The sequence below is a fragment of the Meleagris gallopavo genome, chromosome Z (assembly GCF_905368555.1).
Source record: "Meleagris gallopavo chromosome Z, MGAL_WU_HG_1.1, whole genome shotgun sequence".
In the NCBI taxonomy this organism is placed as follows: domain Eukaryota; kingdom Metazoa; phylum Chordata; class Aves; order Galliformes; family Phasianidae; genus Meleagris; species Meleagris gallopavo.
In genome coordinates this window covers 8,040,134-8,061,995 of record NC_139435.1, presented here as the reverse complement: position 1 = coordinate 8,061,995, position 21,862 = coordinate 8,040,134, and the positions used below count along the sequence as shown (strand labels likewise).

The 21,862-nt window shown below is 43.1% G+C and overlaps 2 protein-coding genes across 5 annotated transcripts in view; one reads left to right on the top strand and one right to left on the bottom strand.

Annotated features, from left to right (window-relative positions):
* DNAI1 (dynein axonemal intermediate chain 1) overlaps window positions 1–21,076 on the bottom strand; it is a 140,746-nt gene extending 119,670 nt beyond the window's left edge. Inside the window, exons 1-5 of one of the 2 annotated variants that reach the window (XM_085214430.1) lie at window positions 20,872–21,076; window positions 6,774–6,842; window positions 4,895–4,993; window positions 3,843–3,923; window positions 2,128–2,254 (exon numbers count right to left, since the gene is read on the bottom strand). In XM_085214430.1, the coding sequence (XP_085070556.1) occupies window positions 2,128–2,254; window positions 3,843–3,923; window positions 4,895–4,993; window positions 6,774–6,842; window positions 20,872–20,904 (409 nt within the window). In that variant the 5' untranslated portion in view covers window positions 20,905–21,076. The remainder of the gene's footprint in view (window positions 1–2,127; window positions 2,255–3,842; window positions 3,924–4,894; window positions 4,994–6,773; window positions 6,843–20,871) is intronic. The other variant, XM_085214429.1, reaches the window with a different exon arrangement.
* A 33-nt stretch (window positions 21,077–21,109) lies between these two features.
* Window positions 21,110–21,862, top strand: part of FAM219A (family with sequence similarity 219 member A) — a 98,789-nt gene continuing 98,036 nt past the window's right edge. The window contains exon 1 of one of the 3 annotated variants that reach the window (XM_085214433.1): window positions 21,110–21,334. In XM_085214433.1, coding sequence (XP_085070559.1) covers window positions 21,308–21,334 — 27 coding nt within the window. In that variant the 5' untranslated portion in view covers window positions 21,110–21,307. Of the gene's footprint in view, window positions 21,368–21,862 lie in introns of all 3 variants that reach the window. The other 2 variants (XM_085214432.1, XM_085214431.1) reach the window with 2 other exon arrangements.

The following is a 21,862-nucleotide window of genomic DNA, read 5'->3' as shown; positions in this document are numbered from 1 at the left end:
ATCAAGCTGCTTTAAACTGGTTCGTTTGCACACAATGAAAAGCACTGCCAACATCAACAATCCATGCTTTCGTGGCAATGACAATTCCATTTAGCATTTTGTCATACTTCAGATCATTACGCATATTTTGTTAAGTGTAAAAGAAAAGAGGCACTATCCCTCCAAGGCCACTGGTAACAGCTGTTCTCAGGAACAGTGATATCACTGTGCTACCACTTCAACAGGACATTCTTTGTGACACAGCTTCTTTCTCGAACAGTCAAAACATGAGAAAATCACTAAACACTTTTTCCCTGAGGAAAATCCTATCCTAAAAGTGTTTCCTGACAGCATAGCTCTTTAGTGTCTGATTAAAGTATGTTTCCTGACAGATAACATAAGAATTACAATACTAGAACCATAGAACCATAGAATGGTTTGGGTTGGAGGGGACCTTTAGGACCAGCTAGTTCCAACCCCCTGCTATGAGACGCAGGGTCTCATCTCACTAGACCAGGCTGCTCACAGCCCCATTCAGCCTGGCTTTGAATGCTTCCAGAGAGAAGGCATCCACAACCTCACTGGGCAACCTGTCCCAGTGTCTCATCACACTCACAGTATGGAATCTCTTCCCAATATCTTGTCTAAATCTACTTTCTTTCTGCTTAAAGCCATTTGCCCTCATCCTGTTACTACATAACCTTTGTAACAAATCCCTCCCCAGCTTTCCTGTAAGCCCTCTTCAGGTACTGGAAGGCTGCTATAAGGTGCTCCCAGAGCCTTCTCTGCTCCAGTCTTAAGAATCCCAGCTCTCTCAGCCTGTCCCCGTAGGGGAGGTGCTCCAGCCCTCTGATCATCTTTGTGGCCCTCCTCTGGACCCACCCCAACAGCTCCACATCATTCTTGTGCTGGGGATCCCAGAACTGGATGCAGTACTCCAGGTGGGGTCTCATGAGAGCAGAGCAGGGAGGCAGAATCATCTCCCTTGACTTGCTGGTCATGCTTGATGCAACCCAGGATACGATTGAGCTTCAGGGCTGCAAGCGCACACTGCTGGCTCATGTTGAGTCTTTTATCAGCCAACATGCCCCAAGCCCTTCTCCTCAGGGATGCTTTCAAGCCATTCTCTGCCCAGCCTGTATTTGTGCTTGGGATTGCCCTGACCCAGGTGCAGGATGTTACACTTGGCTTTGTTGAACTTCATGAGGTTGCTATGGATCCACCTCTCCAGCCTGTTCAGGTCTCTCTGGATGGCATCCCTTCCTTCCAGTGTCAACTGCACCACTCAGCTTGGTGTCTTTCGCAAACTTGCTGAGACTGCACTCAATCCCACTGTTTATGTTACTTAAAAAAGATATTAAAAAGCACCAGTTCAGGTACCAATCTCTGAAGAACACCATCAACACCACAATCACCAGTCTCCCCTTGGACAATCAACCATTGACTGCAACTCTCTGAGTGCAACCGTCCAGCCAATTCCTTATCCAGCCAGTGGTCCATCCATCAACTCCATTTTTCTCCAATTTGGCATCCAGGATGTCATGCAGGACAGCATCGAATGCTTTGCACAAGTCCAATGTAGATGACTAGCTAAAGTCCAAGGTTCAACTAGCTCAGTATCTTATATCTGACATTGTCCATTAGATATAATGGTAAGAGAGGAAGAATGCACCAAGTATATAAACAGTTTCCCAAACACTCATCCTGCCTCTGAACATATCTGCTTTAAGATTTAAATCATGGCCGAAATTCGCAAAGCAGGATAAGGAGTTTGGACATGAATGTTCAATCAATTGTAGTAGAAGACATTTTTAAAGACACTAAATAGCTCTGAAAATTTCAGTGGGTGGTGTTCACCTGGCTTCAAAAGCAAGTATTGTTTTACCGTGGCAAACATCTGGCTGACTATTCATGTGCTTTTCTGTTTTTGTTTCTTGAGAAAGATGCAATCTATTCAATTCTATGGTTGTGAAGTATGATTATATCCCTCATGTTGAATAAATTAGTAGGAACTATTGCTGGTATGTGGATAGTTGGACTGGATGATCTTGCAGGTCTTTTCCTACCTTGGTGATTCTATGATTCTATGATTCTAAATGGTACCAGTGCCCACCTGAAAATGATTGTGATTTCAGAAAATAAACCAACCTGTTGCACTGCTTAATCTCAGACTCTGCCGCCTGCCTTCATCTGAATCTTTGAGTATCATGTTCCCGTTCAAAGAGAAGTGAATGGCTATTTGCTCTACATAGCTTATTGGCTTGTAAGCTCGTTCCTTTTAAAAATGAAAACACAATACAATCAACATGGTGAAATATATTTTAAAGCCAGAAATACTATTTAGCCTAAAATGTTAAAGCTAAGAAGTCCCATACTGACAAAATGTTTGCTGTTAACATTTTTATATTGAGTTCCTTCCAGCAGTTATTTATCTCTCAAGACACTGAAAGTCATAAATTAAAAATACAAGGAAAAGAAGTGAGAACGTGAAACCTCTAGTTCTTCTAAACTACCACAGAAAGGGAGTTTAAATATAATTCTAGTACGTCTCTATTGCACAGCACTTCATAAAAGACGTCAGTGTTCCATTGTACTGAGATACCTGAGTGAGCTGTCATTCCTATATGAGAGCAGCACCATACAGAGAGAGCAGCTCTGATTTGGAAACAGTACACGCTCCTAGCACTGTGCTCAGGCTTATAAGCACTACACTAATTCAGCTATTGGAAACTAATATTGGCACTTGCTTGAAGGTCACTGTACAGAGCAGCCATGCACTCATGGCTCATGGTTCAAACTACATATTAAGACTAAGAGCTACATCTAAAAGCAATCAGAAGCGACAGAAGCAGACCACAGATACTTCAGTGATTTCCTTCTAAAAATATGACTGCTACCTGTATCCATAAGAGCATACTATTGGGCCCACTTCACTCACTGTGGAGGACTAGAAGATACAGACTGCTTGTCACCTGTGTACATCCCATAAGGGTGGAAAACATCAACACCAAGTAGGAGAGACAGAGATCCCACTAGCTTCCACAAGACTGGAATTTTTCTGATGATCTAGTGTAATGGTTGTCAAACTATTTACAGTAATGCAGAGATGAGACAAGCTCAGGTCTATTTCTCCTGCTTATCTATTCCCTGCCTAAAGCTGGGAATAATCCAAGCGAGAGCTGGAAGAACTGTCCATATGGGCTCTCATTTCTTTCAGGAGGTGTGACTCTTCTAAGGGAGAGGGGGGAGTAGAGCCACCCTTCCCTTCTGCCCCTGCAGCAACCTATGGTGCTAGTGGTAAATGCTAGCTGGAGAAAGCCTTTCCAGGGTAATGGAGCATATACTCTGCACACAGACATGTGAAGGTGTGACTCTTGGATGCTTCCCAGCAATCTTTGATGCAACCTCCCCTGCTCACTCTTACTCATCATGAATAGAGCCCTTGTCACTGATTTCACATAACATTTTTGAATTTTCATGAAATGCAAACAACTGAACATTGATCTAAGGATACTGAGGCATAACTACTTATAGACCAAATAAACTGTTGCCTTTTATTCTCTAATCACCACTGAATGGAAAAAAAAAAAAAACAACACCAAAAAAACATTGCTTGAGATTAGGTGCACCAATTTTATTCACTGAGAAAAATTGAGTAATTGTTATTTCCAACTTTTGAATAAATATGTCTAAGCTTTTAGACTTTCACCCTCTGCAAAGTCCCCTTAGGAAGCACTGCCAGTAAATATGTAATAAGAGGAATTCCATATTAAAAATAAATCACCTAATAGGAAATAAGAAAACTCAAAAACAGCTAATTGCAAAAAAACTCATCTTTTTTTTAGAGGTCATGCCACACTTACTTTAAAGCTGTATCTGACGATATTCTGAGGGGCATGTGGATTATTAGCTGTCAGAACACGTGTAAATTCCTCTTTTAGTTCCTTTAGAAGAGAAACAAAATAGCATCATAAAGAAAATTTCACTGTTATTCAACATCGAATATACAAAGATCACCAGATTCTTTATACTCAGTTCTAGGATGTTTGCTGCAGATATCTCGCTTGCAGTTGATGCCTCCACAAGAGCAATGGTGTGAGCCAAGGTAGCTCGGAGCGGGGTCAAGAACAAAGTCATCTTGCTTCCTATCATAATACTTCAATGGGTTTCTTGGAATTCTCTAGTCGTCACGTTAATTTTTGTCTGAGCTGTGGTAGCACTTGAAAAATGTTAGCTGCATTTTGTAAGGCAAAAAATACAAACCTTTGTCTTGAAGCACACACATTCTATAAATCCAGTAAACACTCAGCACAGTAGCAGTGCTTGCAAGCTCAACCAGTCCAAACAACAAATAGTACCAGTGTCAACTGCTTTTACTGCTTGAGGAGGAGGAAGAGAGTGTAGCTTCCTTTTGAGAGCTGTTTGGAGGACAGGGAGCAACACTAAGGTTTTAGAAGCCATCAGAAGAGAGGAAAATGCAGTTAGAAGGGTGATTGATTGCATTAACCAAGAGGACAAGAAATGCCCTTAAACAAAAGGACCCCTCTCTGTATGACTGAGAGTCAAACTCCCTCTTGCTCCTGAAAAGCTCAGGGTTAGCAATGGTGTACTCCTTTTCTGAGGAAAGACTTGGCTCCATTCCCCTCTTGGATCAACTACATATAGTGTTACTTTGCCTTGAGCCCAGAGCTGTTTCAAAGCACATTCTCTCCATTTTCCTGCTGAAAGCCATTTTAGCCTATGCTCCAGACACTGTACATTAACAGCTATTAGTCCTACTCTTCCAGAAGTTCCTCTGGAAAAAAAACAACAACAAAAACAAACAAAACAAAACAAAAATGGGTAAGAGGTAGGCTTCAGTTTATGGAATTTTGTACACCTCTCATGACAAGTACAGACACTGTTTTTTACTCACAGCTTCAGTCAATTCCAGCTGATCTGGAGGTTTGACCACAGTCTTTGATGCTGGCCACTCATCCACTCCTTCTCCAACTTCAGTGGATGTATCTTCATCCTAGCACAGGAAAAGGAAGTCAATTTGAACACCAAGACTGTGATTGGTTTGCTCACTCACAGAGAGGCGCTTCTGCATACATGGTACAAAGAAGACCAGTATTTCCCTGTTCATCATTGCATAGAAGAGACCAGATAACCCCAAATTTGCAAGTAGTTGGCAACAGCAGTTCAGTGGGTTGGAGGAGATATTGTCTGAAGATAATTCCTGGCCCTTTATAAAATGGGAGTAATCCCAATAACAAAACTTAAGAAACTCCACTTGAATTTCAGTTTAAAAGTTGACAGTTGTTTCTTTTGACCACATAATAACCCAAATGACCCATACTTTAACTAAAAGGCATAATTTAAGTACCTTCCATTATTTCTTAGGTGTTATAATATAAACTACACTTAGAAATTAGATTAAGATATGAAGCTACTAGGATGTGACTTCTAGATGACTGCTGTTTTCTTGCAAAGACCAGTAGATCTCCATTCCTGCAGTGGTGAGAGCTGCTCTCCTGGGCTAGGCTAGGGTTGATATCATGATACAATATCATTAATAGGAAACGGATCACTGCAGGGATGAATTTCAATTACTGGTCATTAAAGATAAACTGCTAGAACACGAGGTTGCTGATTACAGTGTTTAACTGCTCAGCATAAAATTTCTCCCTCAGTTTGAAATGTGTAATGAGTTGTTTTAAAATAAATCAATCACTTTTTTAAATACAGGTCTCTCCAGTCTATTAAACTTTATAGCCATATGGAGCTGTCAGTTAATCCAGTGTGTAAGTGAAGGCTGTTTGCAAGACCTAGGAAAGCTATACTATCAGCAGAGCACCACAAAGGTAAAAAGCACAGTGATGTGTAAAAGCACGCAGTCCCTTAAAGTAACAGAGAATTCTGCATATGCCAGAAGCCAGGGAAATTCATAGGCTGCAACTTTTTTCTCCTAAGGGTAAAGGAAGCCAAAATGAAACAAGCTGGAAGGAAGGTGAAGCTCCTCAATTCTCGAAAGACTATGAGGGCAGAACAGTTGTTCGTGATTTAATGCTATACTCACATGAACACCTGCTTGTAGCACATTTATCATACACAATTCAATGCCAGTTAGTTCAGAGCTGTTATTTTTCTAGTGATGATGATAAAAAGTGTGGGTTTTCTGTGTTTTTTTCATTTTTTATTTGAAAGCCAATACCTTTTCCTTTTAAGAGACTTACAAAGGAGGAAGAAATAACAGGACTATAATTTATTCTAAGAAGGTAAAACGTTGTTTGTCACAAGGTCTGTTTAAAAGCATGTAAATTGTCCTTCCCCCATTCACACCAATGGTGATAAATCCATCTATATCAGCTTACATTTTGTCTCTGTAAAAGAAGAAGGTAGATTAAGATTGTTATTCTAAGCACTTATCTGCCTGCAAGTGAAAGAATTATCAGGAGTTCAAAAGTCAAAAAGTTAACACTATTTTCTCTAATGCTTCTATTTTCATGTTAATAAATGAATCTGGAATATGTTTTGAATTTTCTAACCAGAGGCAGGCAGTTTTCTCATAGCCTTTGTCAGCTTATATTTTGGAATTTATATCACATACAAAATTCTGCCTTTGTTTTAGCTTCCATTTTTATTCTACCTTGCTAGTGTAATTCCCTTCTCAGTGGAACCCCTTATTGTTAAATCAATTGGAATGTTACTAACGCCATAAAACAAGTCATTGTTCAGGCAGAATCTAGTTTGCATCTCATAGACAAAGAAAGAAAAATGATATTTTAAAACTCTTGGATTTGTGATCTTACCCGTTTTTTAGTTGAAGCTCCATAAAGCCTCGGCTGTACAGCCTTTCCTCCTGGAGGTCCATTTTGGTTCTGAAGTGAGAACAGACCCAGCATAAAAATTTAAAACACTGTTCCCCAGTTTAACTGGAGTAGAATATAACTTTAATGTGCTTGCTAAGGTTTGCTGCAATGGTATGTTTCAAAAGCCAGATATACCAGTACTTTATTCTAAATGTTTTCTGAGTGAAAGGTAGTCACAATCAAAATATGAGACAAGTTCAACGGAATGGAGAAATGAGAGGCTCTGTCCTTAGTATGCCTTATCTGTGGTTCACATTTATGTCACACACACCAGGTTCTACTGCCTTACTCAGATACACCAGAAAGATCACTATTGCTCCAAATGCTTGCATGTCACAGGGAGGTCAGAGACAGCAGGTTAGCACCTACAAAGAGAAGGTTACTGAAAAAACATTGAAAACTGATCAACAGCTGGGAAGTTAACCACCAACAACCTTCTTGAGGTTTCTATTGCAGCAAGAAAAATGTTAAGATGGACTTTAAGGAGAACAGTAAAACAGTTATTTGCAGGGAGCCTTATAGTGTCATTCTAAAGAAGGTTGCCCAGAGGTTAAGAAAAAATGCAAGGACGGCAATGATAAAGATTTGAGAAGACTCTACAGAAAGCAGAAGAGGAAATAAAAGGTCCTTTTGAGAAGATGCTGGGAGACAGATAAGGTGAAGAACTCAATAAGCAAAGAATGAAGATAGCATATTTTGAAAGAAAAACTGATAAACAAAGGAGAAGACATCAGAGACATTAACAAGAACAGTTTAAGGATGGACATCAGATGGGACTGGTGGGAAAAGCAGAGTTTCTGCTTGGAAAAAACATTTGATTTTGTCACATAGAAGAAAATACTAGAGAAGAACAAGAACAATGAGGTGGAGGGGTAAGCTCCCATATGTTTATTGATTTTCTTTAGAAGTACATAGCAGTGCACCTCTTAGCTCAGATCAAAGGCCCAGCTAGCCAGGTACAGCTCCAAAAGTACTCAAAAGCAGGTATTTATGGTACTTCCTCCAGGATGCCCTTTCAGCCTCCAGGGGATTTTTGAACCTGAAATACTGTCCTTTTTGTTTCATATCAGTGAACCTTCTTCTCCACAAAATTAATCAGGCACTTTGGAATCCATGCTCATTTTTAGCACGGACAACTGCCTACATCAAGGACTTGCACAAGCCTTGCTAATGGGAGCATGGGTGTGTATATGCAAAGAACCACTGCTTGCTGTTAAAGCCTGCTAGTTGCTGTTTCCATCTGGCTTTCCCAGTTCTCCAGCTGGAAAGCCTCGTTTTACATTTTCTTTGGTTTGTCCCCTTTTCTGTATTTCTTATTGATAAGTTAAAAAGCATGAGATGCTACACAAATTCCTAGGCTCCTCTCATGATTTCTCTTTGTTATAAAGCATAAACATTCACTTCTGTTTCTTATGTATTAAAAAATTAAGTACCTGTAATAACTTTCAAACAGAATCTCCAAGTGCCATTTCTAAAGTGCCATTACTTATTACGAGACATCAAGAAGGAAAGATTTACAAGAATCCAAGAAGGAAAAAAATTTTCAGATGAGAACAAAGTGGAGCAAAGATGAGAGACCATGACTTTCAATGCCGTTTCCCATCATACAAGCTGTAAGAATGCTGTTACTAACAAGGTGTGATTATTTTTATTCCAGAAAATGTACACTAGAGGCAATGGAAAATGAGCGGACTGATACATTTCTAAGCTTAGAAAATGTGCCTTACTTTGAAATACAAATTGTTATTACTCAAATGGACACATACAAAAAGAAAAAATCAGAAAAAATAATTACAACATTTACTTTAAAACACTCATTGGGGGATAGCAGAGCATAGCAGAGTGCCCAGAAGCTTTGGCATCACAGGCCCACTCAAACCATGGGATAACACAGACAGCCTGCTTCCCCCATGGTACTGCTCAACAACAGAGCATCCTGTTCCACAAGGAAGATATTACATGTGAAATAGATATGATAAAAGCAACACAATTTAAAACAGAACTTCAGAGCAGAATATTATTTAGATCTGAATCAAAAACAAACTCTTAATTCTAAAGAGGAAATAAAGTCTACTCACTATTACCCTTTGTAAATGAGCATATAAAAGCGTTTATCCAGCTGTAAAGGCATTGACAAGGCAATCTGAGGGTAATTGGTTTTGGCAGTTGCACACATTTCAATTAACATAATCTAAAGAGCCACAAGTGAATAAATATCTGGAGCCGTATTAAAATCCAAAAGTGACATTGAAGAGAGCTGGGATTTGATTCCAGCGCATGGAAGCAGCACAAACCCTCCCCTATTCCCCACACAGTGTGGAATTTTGCAGGACATAGTGTGAGCTTAGGTATTAAAAAGGCAGCAATAATCCAGCAGAGCACAGAAGTGAGGAACAATGTAGGAAAATGCATAGCAGCAAAAACTCAAGGCTCTGTGAAAAAGGCACAAATCACCACTATAACAGGGCAGTCTGCAGGTCTTGGCTTCTTGCTGCCATTCTCCCATTCTCACTTCTCTGAAATCCTCAGCTCAGGAATGTCCTTCCTGATGTGGCCATGCATGCTTGTTACTCAGCTCTGTAATATGGGATTGTCATTGCTAGCAATGTGCTCTGGGCTCTGTACTGAGATTGCAGGTCCTCAGGACTGAAACTGGCTGTCTGAACTTTTCTTGGCCTACCTGCAGCTTCATTTTACTCACTTTAGCTGGGCAGCAATTTTTCTAATTGATCACAGGCCTATAGCTTGTCTGCTCTACTTTTGTCTTTGTAAAGAACCACCCGTGGTTTTACGAGTGTAGCATAATGCAGAAGGAAAAAAAGGTCTGGTGCAGCAAGACAAACCCTGAAAGGAGAGATGCAGAACATGGAAAAGAAGAGTACAAGCACAGGATGATTCATGATGGGGCACAGGATTGGCACTGGAGACTTCACAGCTGCAAACAGTTCACCTTTGGTCAGCTGAAGAAATGCAAACCTGACAGCCTGGGCAAGGATGGTTTTAGGGATAACAAAAGCAAAGAAACAAACAAACAAAAACCCAGAATCATAGAATGGCTTAGGCTGAAAGGGGAATCCAACACTTGAAAAACATCACATGTTGTAATGTCAGATGCAATGTTGAACAACACACCAACAAAGGTGTAAAAACCGTGTTAGTTATCATAGAAAGAAACCTCAGTCGGGTCCTAGAGTGAGGAAGAAGAAACCATCAACATGGACATCTTATCCTTCCCAGTGAAGGAACTAGATGCTAACATCTTGCCACCCTGTTCCCAAAGACCAATGACAACAAAATGAAGCTATCAACCTTGGAACCCAAGGAGCAGAAGAGAGGTGAGTACACCAACCAGAAAAGGGGCATAAAACTAAGAAGTTTGTATGCAACAATTATTATTGTAATGCACAGAAGTATTCTGACTATCCACGTGGCGTTGGGGCAGCTTGCTGGGGGCTCTACTAGCAGCTAGACTGAGTTCCCTTCAGAAGGGGGCAAGGACACTACTGGCAGGGCAGTTATAAACCACACCTCTAACCTCTCGTATTTTGAACCACAAAACACATCACCACCACCACAAGTCCTAATATACCTCAGGACTACTTGGCTATCACACAAATACTTGGCCAAGAGCTACACGCTACAGACACAGCTAACACAGACTAGTCTGACAACAAGAAATCTGAATGTAGAATTTGTTAGATTAACTGGATTACAGGCACAGAATATTCTACAGAAGCTAATGCAAAAAAACAGAAGGCAGCATTCAGGAAGCAAACATCATTCTTGCAGGGATGCGTGACAACAGCCCATGCTAGCAAAGTGCCTGAGGCAATGCAAGGTTCATGTCCAAGAACCTGAAATTGCTGCAATCCAGCTGGAAGGTGACACAGATAGAGGGATATGTGACGAGATGCTAAAATTCTGGTAATATTTGCACCATGGAAAATGCACTAAAACTGACAGATCTGCTTAAAACTGTTAAAAGAAGCAAGGGGAAGAACAAAATTGGGTCAGCCAAAATAAAAAAACATTTTATACCACCTCCAATTCAGATAATAGCTCAAAGTCTAGCTGTGCTAGTTGCTGGAAAAGACAGCCATTTTCATTGGTGTGCCTGTGCTTGGTCCTTTTGTTAATTCTTTCACAAGCTCCAGCTTCCTGTAGATCTTTCCCAAACCAGCACATGGTTCTTCCTTATATCTTTCCTTAAAAATCCTCTCTGTCACGCTAGCTGTGAAGAGTTCTCAACAGCATCCAGGTAGGTAGTGTCTTGTCACCACAGCTCAGAATGATGACCACTGTTCCTTCATCGTTCTGTTACTCCCTATTTAAACTATAATCCTTTTGCACTGACAGCTACTTCTCTCTTTCATATAACACAGTGTTTGTACAAGGGAAAGGTCACAAATGCATTTGGACATATAAATAATAAACTAGAACTGTGAATCAGCATAATCAGATATTCACCAGCAAGGTGCTGGTGACAGCGGCTGGCCTTCACAGACACATCTCTAAAATTCAAGCACATCTTTGCTCTTAAATAACGAGCTACAGAAAAGAAATAAGAAAGTTAGCATGCTATTTTATTAGGACCTCATAGAGAAGTGTTCAGAAGCAAGAAAATGCAAGAATTAAGGTTGCTGTGGCAACCTTCAATTCATCCCATTGAGCACAAGCATGATACATGACTTAATTGCATAATCACACACCTTTTTTTATACTTTCCCTGCCTCATTTAAGCACTCCCAGGTGCGGAGTATGGACAGAGTTGAGACAATAAGTTCCTGTTAGTATTTTGGTTTATGTTGGTAAGCATCTAGTCAAACAGTCAGCAAAGAACACTTAACTCCAAATAGCTAAGTTTTAGCTAATTCTGTATAAATAGAAGACAGTCTTGCCACAGAAAGCATCATATGCCTTCATAAATGTTCTAATTAAACAATGTTAATAATAATTATTAAATTCCTTTAAATAATAATTATTAAATTCCATACTAACTAACAGAAGAGGAGTGTGAATATGTGAAATTTATATTAGAGAAAAAGAGACATTGTTGCTAGGGAAATCAGGAACAGGTAGGTGGGACAAAAGAGTCTCAAGGAGTTTCTTACCTCCAGATCATCATCATAACTCGGAGCACTGTGGGATGTGCTCTACTGCTCCACTGAAAAACGCCAAAGTGTGAACTCCTGCATGTTGAAAATGTTTCACACTAATGACCATCCTATTCCCTTTAGTCAGGAAAGAGGACGTGCGTGAGCGCCTAGGCAGTACTAAGGTCCACAAGTCCATGGGACCTGAGGGGGTGCCTCCACGTGTGCTGAGGGAGCTGGCGGAGGTCATTGCTGAACTGCTCTCCATCATTTTTGAGAGGTCTTGGATAACAGGGGAGGTCCCTGAAGACTGGAGGATAGTCTTTTGAAGACTCCGGTCTTCAAAAAGGGCAAGAAGGAAGATCCGGGTAATTATAGGCCTGTCAGCCTCACCTCTGTCCCTGGAAAAGTGATGGAACAGCTTGTGCTGGATACCATCTCTGACAACTGGGAGAAAAGGAGGTTATCAGGAGTAGTCAGCATGGGTTCACCAAGGGGAGGTCGTGCTGGACCAACTTGGTGGCCTTCTATGATGCTGTCACATGCTGGGTGGATGGGGGAAGAGCGGTAGATGTAGTCTACCTTGATTTTAGAAAGGCATTTGATACTGTCTCCCACGACATCCTTATAACAAAGCTGAGGAAGTGTGGGATAGACGAGTGGACAGTGAGGTGGCTTGAGAACTGGCTGACTGGCAGAGCGCAGAGGGTCGTCGTTGGTGGTGCAGAGTCTGGCTGGAGACCTGTAACTAGCGGTGTCCCCTAGGGGTCTGTGCTGGGTCCGGTCTTGTACAACATCTTCATCAATGACCTTGATGAGGGGATAGTGGCCACCCTCAGCAAGTTTGCTGATGATACGAAGTTGGAAGGATTGGCTGACACGCCTGAAGGCTGTGCTGCCATTCAGTGAGACCTGGACAGGCTGGAGAGCTGGGCAGTAAGAAACCGGATGAAGTTCAACAAAAGCAAGGGTAGGGTCTTACACCTAGGGAGGAATAATTGCATGCACCAATACAGGCTGGGGGATGAGCTGCTGAAGAGGAGCTCTGCAGAGAGGGACCTGGGCGTCCTGGTGGACGACAGGTTGGCCATGAGCCAGCAGTGTGCCCTCGTGGCCAAAAAGGCCAATGGCATTCTGGGGTGCATTAAGAAGAGCGTGTCCAGCAGGTCGAGGGAGGTGATCCTCCCCCTCTACTCTGCCCTGGTAAGGCCTCATCTGGAGTACTGTGTCCAGTTCTGGGCTCCCCGGTACAAAAAAGACAGGGATCTCTTGGAAAGAGTCCAGCGGAGGGCCACAAAGATGGTGAAGGGCCTGGAGCATCTCCCCTATGAAGAAAGGCTGAGTGAACTGGGTCTGTTTAGCCTTGAGAAAAGACGACTGAGAGGGGACCTGATCCAGGTTTATAAATATCTGAGGTGTGGCGGCCATAGTGGTGAGGCCAGTCTCTTTTCGTGGAGACAGGACGAGGGGAAACATAAGCTGCAGCATAGGAAGTTTCGCACGAATGTGCGTAAGAATTTCTTCACGGTGAGGGTGACGGAGCACTGGAACAGGTTGCCCAGGGGGGTTGTGGAGTCTCCTTCTCTGGAGATATTCAAGTCTCGCCTGGACGCCTACCTGTGCGACCTGGTGTAGGGAACCTGCTTTGGCAGGGGGGTTGGTCTCAATGATCTCTAGAGGTCCCTTCCAGCCCCTACAATTCTGTGATTCTGTGATTCTGTGAATGTGTAGATTATTGTAGTTCCCACGGTGAAAAGGCAGTAGAAGGCCACAGCAGTCATAACACCTAAATTAAGGATATATATATAAAATAATACCTAAATTAAGGATATATAAAACTCAGGTAACCATTGTTTTCTGGAGCTTTCTTCTAGGAGGTGTTTCTGACAGCACCTAGAAATTCCTCCCTGAGTCAGATGTCAAATACACTGTCAGGCAGATCGACTGTGCTACAGCAAAGATACAGTAATCTAACAGGATGATGCAGCTGAAGAGAAGAAACAGCTGAAAACTGATGCTTTAAATGCCACTTAATTTTCCTTGCTACAGTTCCCTCTAATGCAGACAAGCCAACAAGAGATGGAAACGGGCAGAATCAAGTCTTCAGCAGGAAGCTTTCCTGTTGCTGACCGCTCCAGAAAGCATTTCTAACTCTATTTTTAGGCTGAGTGCTGCGACTGTCTCCAAGCGAAATTCCTCTAAATAATTTTAAGTATAAAATAAGAAAATTATAATAAGAACAAGCAAATTATCGCTTTCCAAGGGACACTGCTGTATATCAAAAAAGCATTTTAAGGCTGGCATTTTAAGGCTGGCAAGGAAATGCTGTCCTATATCTGCATCCCTGAAACATGTAATGGGAGTTTTATGAAAGTTCTGCCATCCATTCAAGTCTTGTAGATCTTACTTATTCTATCCACAGTGATTATTACTCTCTCTTTCTGTTAGTGATGTGACAGCCACTCATTGCTGATCTTAGACTCATCCACTGATTTTATCTAAAACAGACTGAACAATGGGTACCTACCTTCTTGACTAAATAGTAAAAGCTCTGAAGATTTTTACAAGTCATCTGGTTTCCAGACATATCTGGTTCCTTTTTAACAGATATTTTGTAAGTCCCAACTTCTTAGTTATTTCATCTTACACTGCATTAAACCTCTGAATTGTGAATGGCAATGCTGATGGTAAATAAATCATCCTGCTGTCAAAGAAGGAAGAGATTTACTCTCATGAGCAAGTGTTCATTTAAGAACCAGGTCAAACCCTCCAGTCACGACTGCAGAAATCCTTCTGGAAAAATGTCTGTACCACAAGCCCTGACTAATCAGGTGGGAGACACAACCACGCTACCATGAGTGCTGTCCTCCTGTCAGGACAAGGCTCCTCACTACAGCCTTTGCTGAGTGGTTCATCCTTCCCCTTCACTTCAGCTTAGACCACCTCTTCCACACCAGCTCTTACAACTGGCCACCACACACACATAACAAGGTGAGGAGCCAGGCACACCACTGTACAATAACTCCTTGAGTAACATGAAATGTCTCCTTATTCTTAAAGAATAGAATGAGTTGAGCACATCTGGATTTGCAGATCCTGCATAGAACACCAGAGAACTCAGCAGGGATGATGGAGGTTCTACAAAACTGAACTGTTAGTTCATATTAAGCAAATCTTCCAAAGGCTGCAAACTGATTACCTATTAATGGAAAGCCCATTGCGGAACATTGACAAACCCAGCCTAAATATTTTTTAAGCTTTTAAAGAGATATTCTGGCAGCCTTTCTGCTCCCCACACCAGCTCTCTTCAGAAGACAATCAGACTACAAGGCTGAGCAATCTTAGAGCACTCTTGTTAAGGTTACTTTATCTTCCTGAGCATGGACATCATCATTCCTGCTTCCTCTGGAGCTCAGCAAATAGGTTAGCAAGTCATAGGGGAAAAAAAGAACAGAGTTGCTTGTAGGATTCTAAGGGGGAAGAGGGAGAGTCATTGTAAGCAATGGACTTCAATTTTCTGTAAAACCATTTAATAATCTCCTGCTAGCTTTCTATTCTTGTTTTGAATATTAGCAGTCTCCATAGTAAAATACCACTTGGCAAAATGAGCAGAGAAGTATGGCACAAAAACAAAGCCAAGGGAAGCAAAATGACTTGTGGCCCGCCCTGCAGCAGACATCTATTTACATAGGGATGGCAATTTAATTGTTATTTGCCAAGACATTTTAAAGTGACACCAAACAAAGTGTTTATTTTATATTACATGAATGGTTTAATGCATGCCTAAGAGCCAACAAGGACCTTAAAGGCCTATGCTGGCAAAAAGTATGTGTCTGCTGACTGCATTTCGGGAGGGGGCCTCTCTGTTTCTTCTTGGCAACTTGCTGAGCAGCAGCAAAAAAGCTGCTGACATGTCAGTGCGAACAAGCCAATGTGTCAAGTGTAAGGAGGAATCCAAATTCAGAATTTTTCTTAACAGAGCACAAGTTACCTCCTTCTGACAGCAGTGTTGACCCTTTGTGGCAATCTAGGAAGTCTAGTTTTACCTACTGTAAATAAAAAGAAATGTATGCCATGTCAGCTAAGAAACCATAGGCAAATCAGTGGGTTCAGCCGTGGAAGTACGTAGCAGCACTGGGTACACTCCACTGCACAGACAAAGCAAAGATGAGCCACAAAACAAAGCACTGGAACTCTGGATCCAGCACAAGCAACACCTTCAACAGCATACCTGACAACCATGTTTAAAATACGTGTTTTTATGAATCTTCAGCAGCCGGGACGGTGCACAGGGCCAACAGATTGTAGTCCCATGCCTTACCAACAACTTTCTGCAAGCTCTTGTACATACCACACAAGGTCTGTATTTTTAAAACATTATACTTCAGAGTGTCCAGTATGTCATACTCAGGATCTCCTTTTCAAGAGAGCTGAGAACCTAATTCTCCCATCCATCTCAGCCTGATTAGAAACACTGTCCAATGCCCTTCCATAATTCTGCAGTTTCTCAAAATACTGTGGGTCTTAATGGATTGTAACAAATTTCAGATTGGAAAGGAAGGATGTTAGTGAAGTACACAGAATGCAGAAGTCTTATTATTTACAAAGCTGCATTGTAAACACATAGATTGAGGCATACTGGAATGTTTCTTATTAATATCCACAAACATACCAAAGCGTAATGATGCTTCTAATAAAGGTTTAAGTCACATCAAATGATTCATTTTAAATCCACCTCATTTCATCTACTGCCTTCATCTCTGAGCTTCTGGCATATTTTTCATCCAAGGATATGGGAGATCCCATTCAAAAATAAACAAAACAATATCAGATGGCTGCAGACTGAACCAGAGGCTGAAGTCACTAGGATGAAGAGACAAAAGAATGAAATAAAGCAAGAAACTGATGTCAGAGGAGAGAGAAAATAAAACACAGGCACAGAAGAAGAACAGGCAACCACCACCTGAAAGGGAAAAGAAGAAAAAGAATTGATCACAAAACAATTGAAGAGCACACAGCCATGAAAAAGAAGGAGGGACTGGAAGTGACACATGATAAAGGAAAGAAACAGGTAATGTTCAGGTAACTACTTCAGCTTTGAGAACAATCTCAGGGAGAAAATTTTCAAAGGGAAAGCAGTCAACAAAAAAATCCTGGGAGGCAGAGCAGAACAAAGCAATACATAGAAAATAGATCAGAGGAATGAAAAGCACAGGGACAGGTGAAAAGACCATAGTGCTAGAGGAGAATCTGCAATGAAAGAGACAAGAATGGAAAGACTGGAAATTATGCTCAGTAGAAAAAACATAGTCTCATAGGCAACTAGCTAGCTTGTTTCCTGCCTCGCTATGAACATTAGCAGAGAGTAGGCATGTGTCTGAGACAGAAGTGCATTTATTTTCAAAACAGATTTTCTTGGCAAGAATTGAGATCTAGACCTTGACTCACCAGTTAATTTTATAGTAGCCACCAGGCCTCAGTAAATACAAATCAGGCCCCAACAGTGCAGTGAGTAGTGCAGAGGCACAGCCATCCGTGCCATGACTCTCATTGCCACTGTGACATGGGCTCGCTTTTAAATCAGTGGAAACAAGACAGAAGATTCTGGACTGCAAAGCCAACTCGTGATCCACACAATTCCTCCAAGGCAAGAAAATTCTTGTAGATGAACATACATGAAACAGCAATCATATTTAACAAGCACAAGGCAAATGTAGGAAAGGAAATACAGGGCAGGTTAAAATTATTTTCTCTTCGCTTATGGTAATGAAAGTTATGTGAAAAGCCAAAAATCCAGACTTTAAATAGTTCATGATGTTTCAAGAACATTAAAATGAACCAAATGCCTTTTCAGAACATTAATTAAGCTTTTCAAATAACATGTGAATGAAAATCTAGACATTTCAAAATCCTTGAGATAAAGGTTACTGAAAATGATTGAAAATGCTTATATAGAAATTCTAAAACTAAGAGAAACTGGAATTCAGTGCAAGTATTTAATCCCAAGTTTAGTTTATATCCTTATTATTATCACTGGGTTTTACAATCTTGCATAAACATCTTTATTATCAAGGACTGAATGCAGTCTTTGGTTCTGAATTCCTGTACTTTGTGAACTTTTTAAAGCCTTTGTAATTCAACAACTGTACTTAGCAGAGGCATCACAAAAGTTGCAGTGACCCTCTCTCTTGCTTTTTGCAGCCCCAAAGCCCAGAAGCCCTCTTACCAGATGTACAGAAAAAAATGAAATGGCTCCAAAGACATCAAGCCTATGAAGAACCACTTAGGTATTTCTGAGTTTCAGTCCTCAGCTGCAGGAGCTGGCAGGTCCAATCTAGCTCTGCTACCTTTAGCTGACTCAAGCTTTGTAAATTGTATAGGTCTGTGCAGACTATATACAGCCATTGTGTAGACAAACTGTAGTACAGATCATTCACGCTTGGATAAACAGAAGTTACTTGACCACAAAGAAAAGTAGATGAGGAAAGACAAGGAATGGTTTCTGTTCCTTTGTTGTTGTATGTACCTGAAAGAGCTGCTGCCCTCAGCACTCAGATCACTGAGGCTTGCATGGGGATCCCAGATACCATCTCACAGCTTTTAATACTTTCATCTGTCCCTCTTTCAGCTCCACCTTTCCTGTCAGTTACAGTTTGCTAGCAAACACTCTGGATTGAGGAAGCAGGCTGCTTGTTCTGGGTCGCTTCAGGATTACCTACGCTAACCTCCTTTTTACCCCCTAGAGATCAAATAACATTGGGATTGATCAAAACCTGTTAAGAAAAAGGTTTTATCTGCCAGATTGCTTCCTGATTTTAAGTCAAACACCTTGATACTACAGCAGTACAAGAGATCCAGGAGTGAAGGTACCTGAGCTCTTCCTCCCGCAAGGTGGAGTATGTGGGCAGCCTGCCACGCCAATGCAAAGCCTGAAGCAGGCAATAAGATCAATGGACATACATTCACCCAAACTGCTGACCCCAGAGCAGCGTTAGGTCCTTAACAGTTCAGAGATAATCTCATTTCATTGCCTGAACTGAGAGACCAAAGAGTAAAACGAAAAGAAACTGACAAAAGCTATGCACAATATGTTTTGTTTTGTTTTAATTTTTAAAAACAGATTTAAACATGCTAGTTCTGTCTGTGAAAGGATCTCAGTGGGAACATCTCATGTGCACTAAAACCTGACCCACAAGGGAACTCCATGCTGTTGCAGCTCTGACGTGGCATGACATAATGATGCCTGGAAATCTGCTGCAATCTCACAGAACATAACACTGTGGTTGCACAGCGTGGGGTGCACAATCATAAAATGGCTTAGGTTGAAGGGGCCCTTAAAGATCATCCAGTTCCAATTCCTATTTGTAGGTTTGTTGTCAAGCACTAGATCAGGTTGCCCAGGGTGCCAACTATGCCGGCTCTGAATGCCTTCAGGTATGGGGCAACCACAGCTTCTCTGGGCAACCCTGTTTCAGTGCCTCACCTTTACCTCTGAATAAAGAATTTTTTCCTAACATCTAACCTAAGTTTCCTCTCTTTTAGTTTAAATTAATTCCTCCTCATTCTAGCGCTACTAGAATGTGTAAAAATTCGGTCTCCCTCCTGCTTATAAGGTTCCTTCAAGTGCTGGAAGACCACAGTGAGGTCTTCTCAAAGCCTTCTCCTCTCCTGTCTAAACAAGGGCAACTCTCTCAATCTTTCTTCACAGGACAGGTGCTCCAGCCCTCCGATCATCTTCATGGCCTCCTTTTGGATCCACTCCAACAGCTCTGCATTCTTCCTGTACTGGTGGCCCCAGACCTGGATGCAGCACTCCAGATGGGGCCTCATGAGAGCAGAGTAGAGGGGAGCAATCACCTCCCTCTCCCTGCTGGCTACTCCTTTTTTGATGCAATTTAGAATATTGTTGGCCTTCCAGGCCGCAAGCACACACTGCTGGCTCATGTCCAGCTTTTCGTTCATTTGGACCCTCAAGTCGTTCTCCACAAGGCTGCTCACAATGTGTTCTTGTCCCAGTCTGTATTCATATCTGAGATTGTGCCAACCCAAGTGCATTGGCCTTGTTGAATCCCTTTAGGTTCTCATAGGTCCACTTTTTGGCCCTGCTCAGGACCCTTTGGATGGTAGTCTTTTGTTTTGTCAACTGCACCACTCAGCTTGGTGCCATCAGTAAACTTGCTGAGTACACTCAATCTTGCTGTCTATGCCATTGGCAAAGATGTTGAAGAACACAGATCATAAGATGAACCCCAGGGGGACACCACTCGTCCCACCTGGACATTGAGTCAATGGCCTCTTGTTGTGACCATCCAACCAATCCTTTATCTGCTAAATAAGTGACTACCCTTCAAATCTCTTAAATTTAGGGATAAGAAGGAGGCGGGGGACCACATCAAAGGCTTTGCACAAATCCAGATTGACCACATCAGTTGCCTTTGTCCACTGATGCCATCACCTCGTCACTGAAAGCCACCAGACAGGCCAGGCATGACCTTCCCTTGGGGATGCTGTGCTGGCTGTCTCAGATCACCTCCTCAGATGAAGAGCTTGGCAATACACAGAAATACCAGTGAAAGTGCAGGTGTCAGAAAGATGATGAAGGGCCTGGGGCACATCCTCTAAGAGGCACAGCTGAGAGACCTGGGCTTGTAGAAGAGAAGGCTGAGGGGGGGCTCATCGCTGTTCATCAATATCTAAAGTGTGAGTGTCCAGAGGATGGGGCTGGGCTCGTTTTGCTGGTGCCCAGTGACAGGACAGGAACAAGAACGGGCTGCCCTGGCTGTGGTGTCTCCATCTCTGGAGACAGTCAAAGCCCACCTGGGTGTTTTCTACTGCACCCCACCGTCGGGAACCTGCGGTAGCGGTCAGCAATGACGTCACCGCTGCGCCATCCCACGTGAGGCCACTCCGCCGCGCTACGAAGCCCACTGTGGACAGGCCCTTACCTGCCGCTGCCTGTCGCCCGCCTTGGCCGGCATAGCTCTGCGCACGGCTACGCCTCACGGCCGCCGCACGCCGCTAACCGCCGCCGACCGACCGGAAGTTGATAGCGGCAGCCATGGCAACGCGCCGGAAGCGGCCACGGGACCGTGTCCAACCTTTCCCCGCTTCTGGAGACGCGGAGCCGTTCGTTCCGGAGGGCGGTGCCGGGCCCGGATGCTCTCGTCCCGGGGCCACGCCTCTTTAAATATGCAAAGATGAGGGCGGGGCGTCGGAGCCGGACCCGGAAGCGGTGCGGCTGAGTCACCGCGGCAGCGAGCGGCGGCGATGAGGCAGCAGCCGCGCAGGGCGGCGGCGGTAGCAGCGGCAGCATCCTGAGGAGCCGAGCAGCCCGGCAGCGCGAGGAGCCTCGCGGCCTTCCCGCCCGCCCCCGCCGCCACCATGATGGAGGAGATAGACCGGTTCCAGGTGCCCGCCGTGCGCGCAGAGATGCAGCCGCTGGTGAGGGGCGGGCGGGGCCGCGCGGTCCCCGGGAGCCGCCGCCGCTTCGCCTCGATGCGAGGGGGTGGGAAACGGCGGCGGAGGGGGGGGCGATGCTGGGGCTGGAGGGGCCGTTATGTAACGGCCGTACCTCAGCGGCCGGCCGGGCGGGGGCTGCTGTGTCACGGCGGGGGCTGAGGGAGCGGCGGGGAGGAGCGCTCCGTCGGGCGAGCTGTGCTCGCGTAAAGTTGTGCATCTCAAAATAAAGCCTGTGCGGGTGTGAGTTGGTTTTATTTTTATTTTTATTTTTTTATTTTTCATCACGCCGAGGGATGTCTTTGTGCGTGGGGTTTTTTTTGTTTGTTTGGTTTTTTTTGGTGTGTTTTTGTTTTTTTTTTCCTTCTTTCATTCCAGGATGTTTTGCGCTTGATCGTGCTCAGGCGGTGAGCGAGCGCCCGAGACGTTGGCACAATGGGTGCCTACGCCTCGGGGAAACGCCGCTCCTCGCCTGGAGGG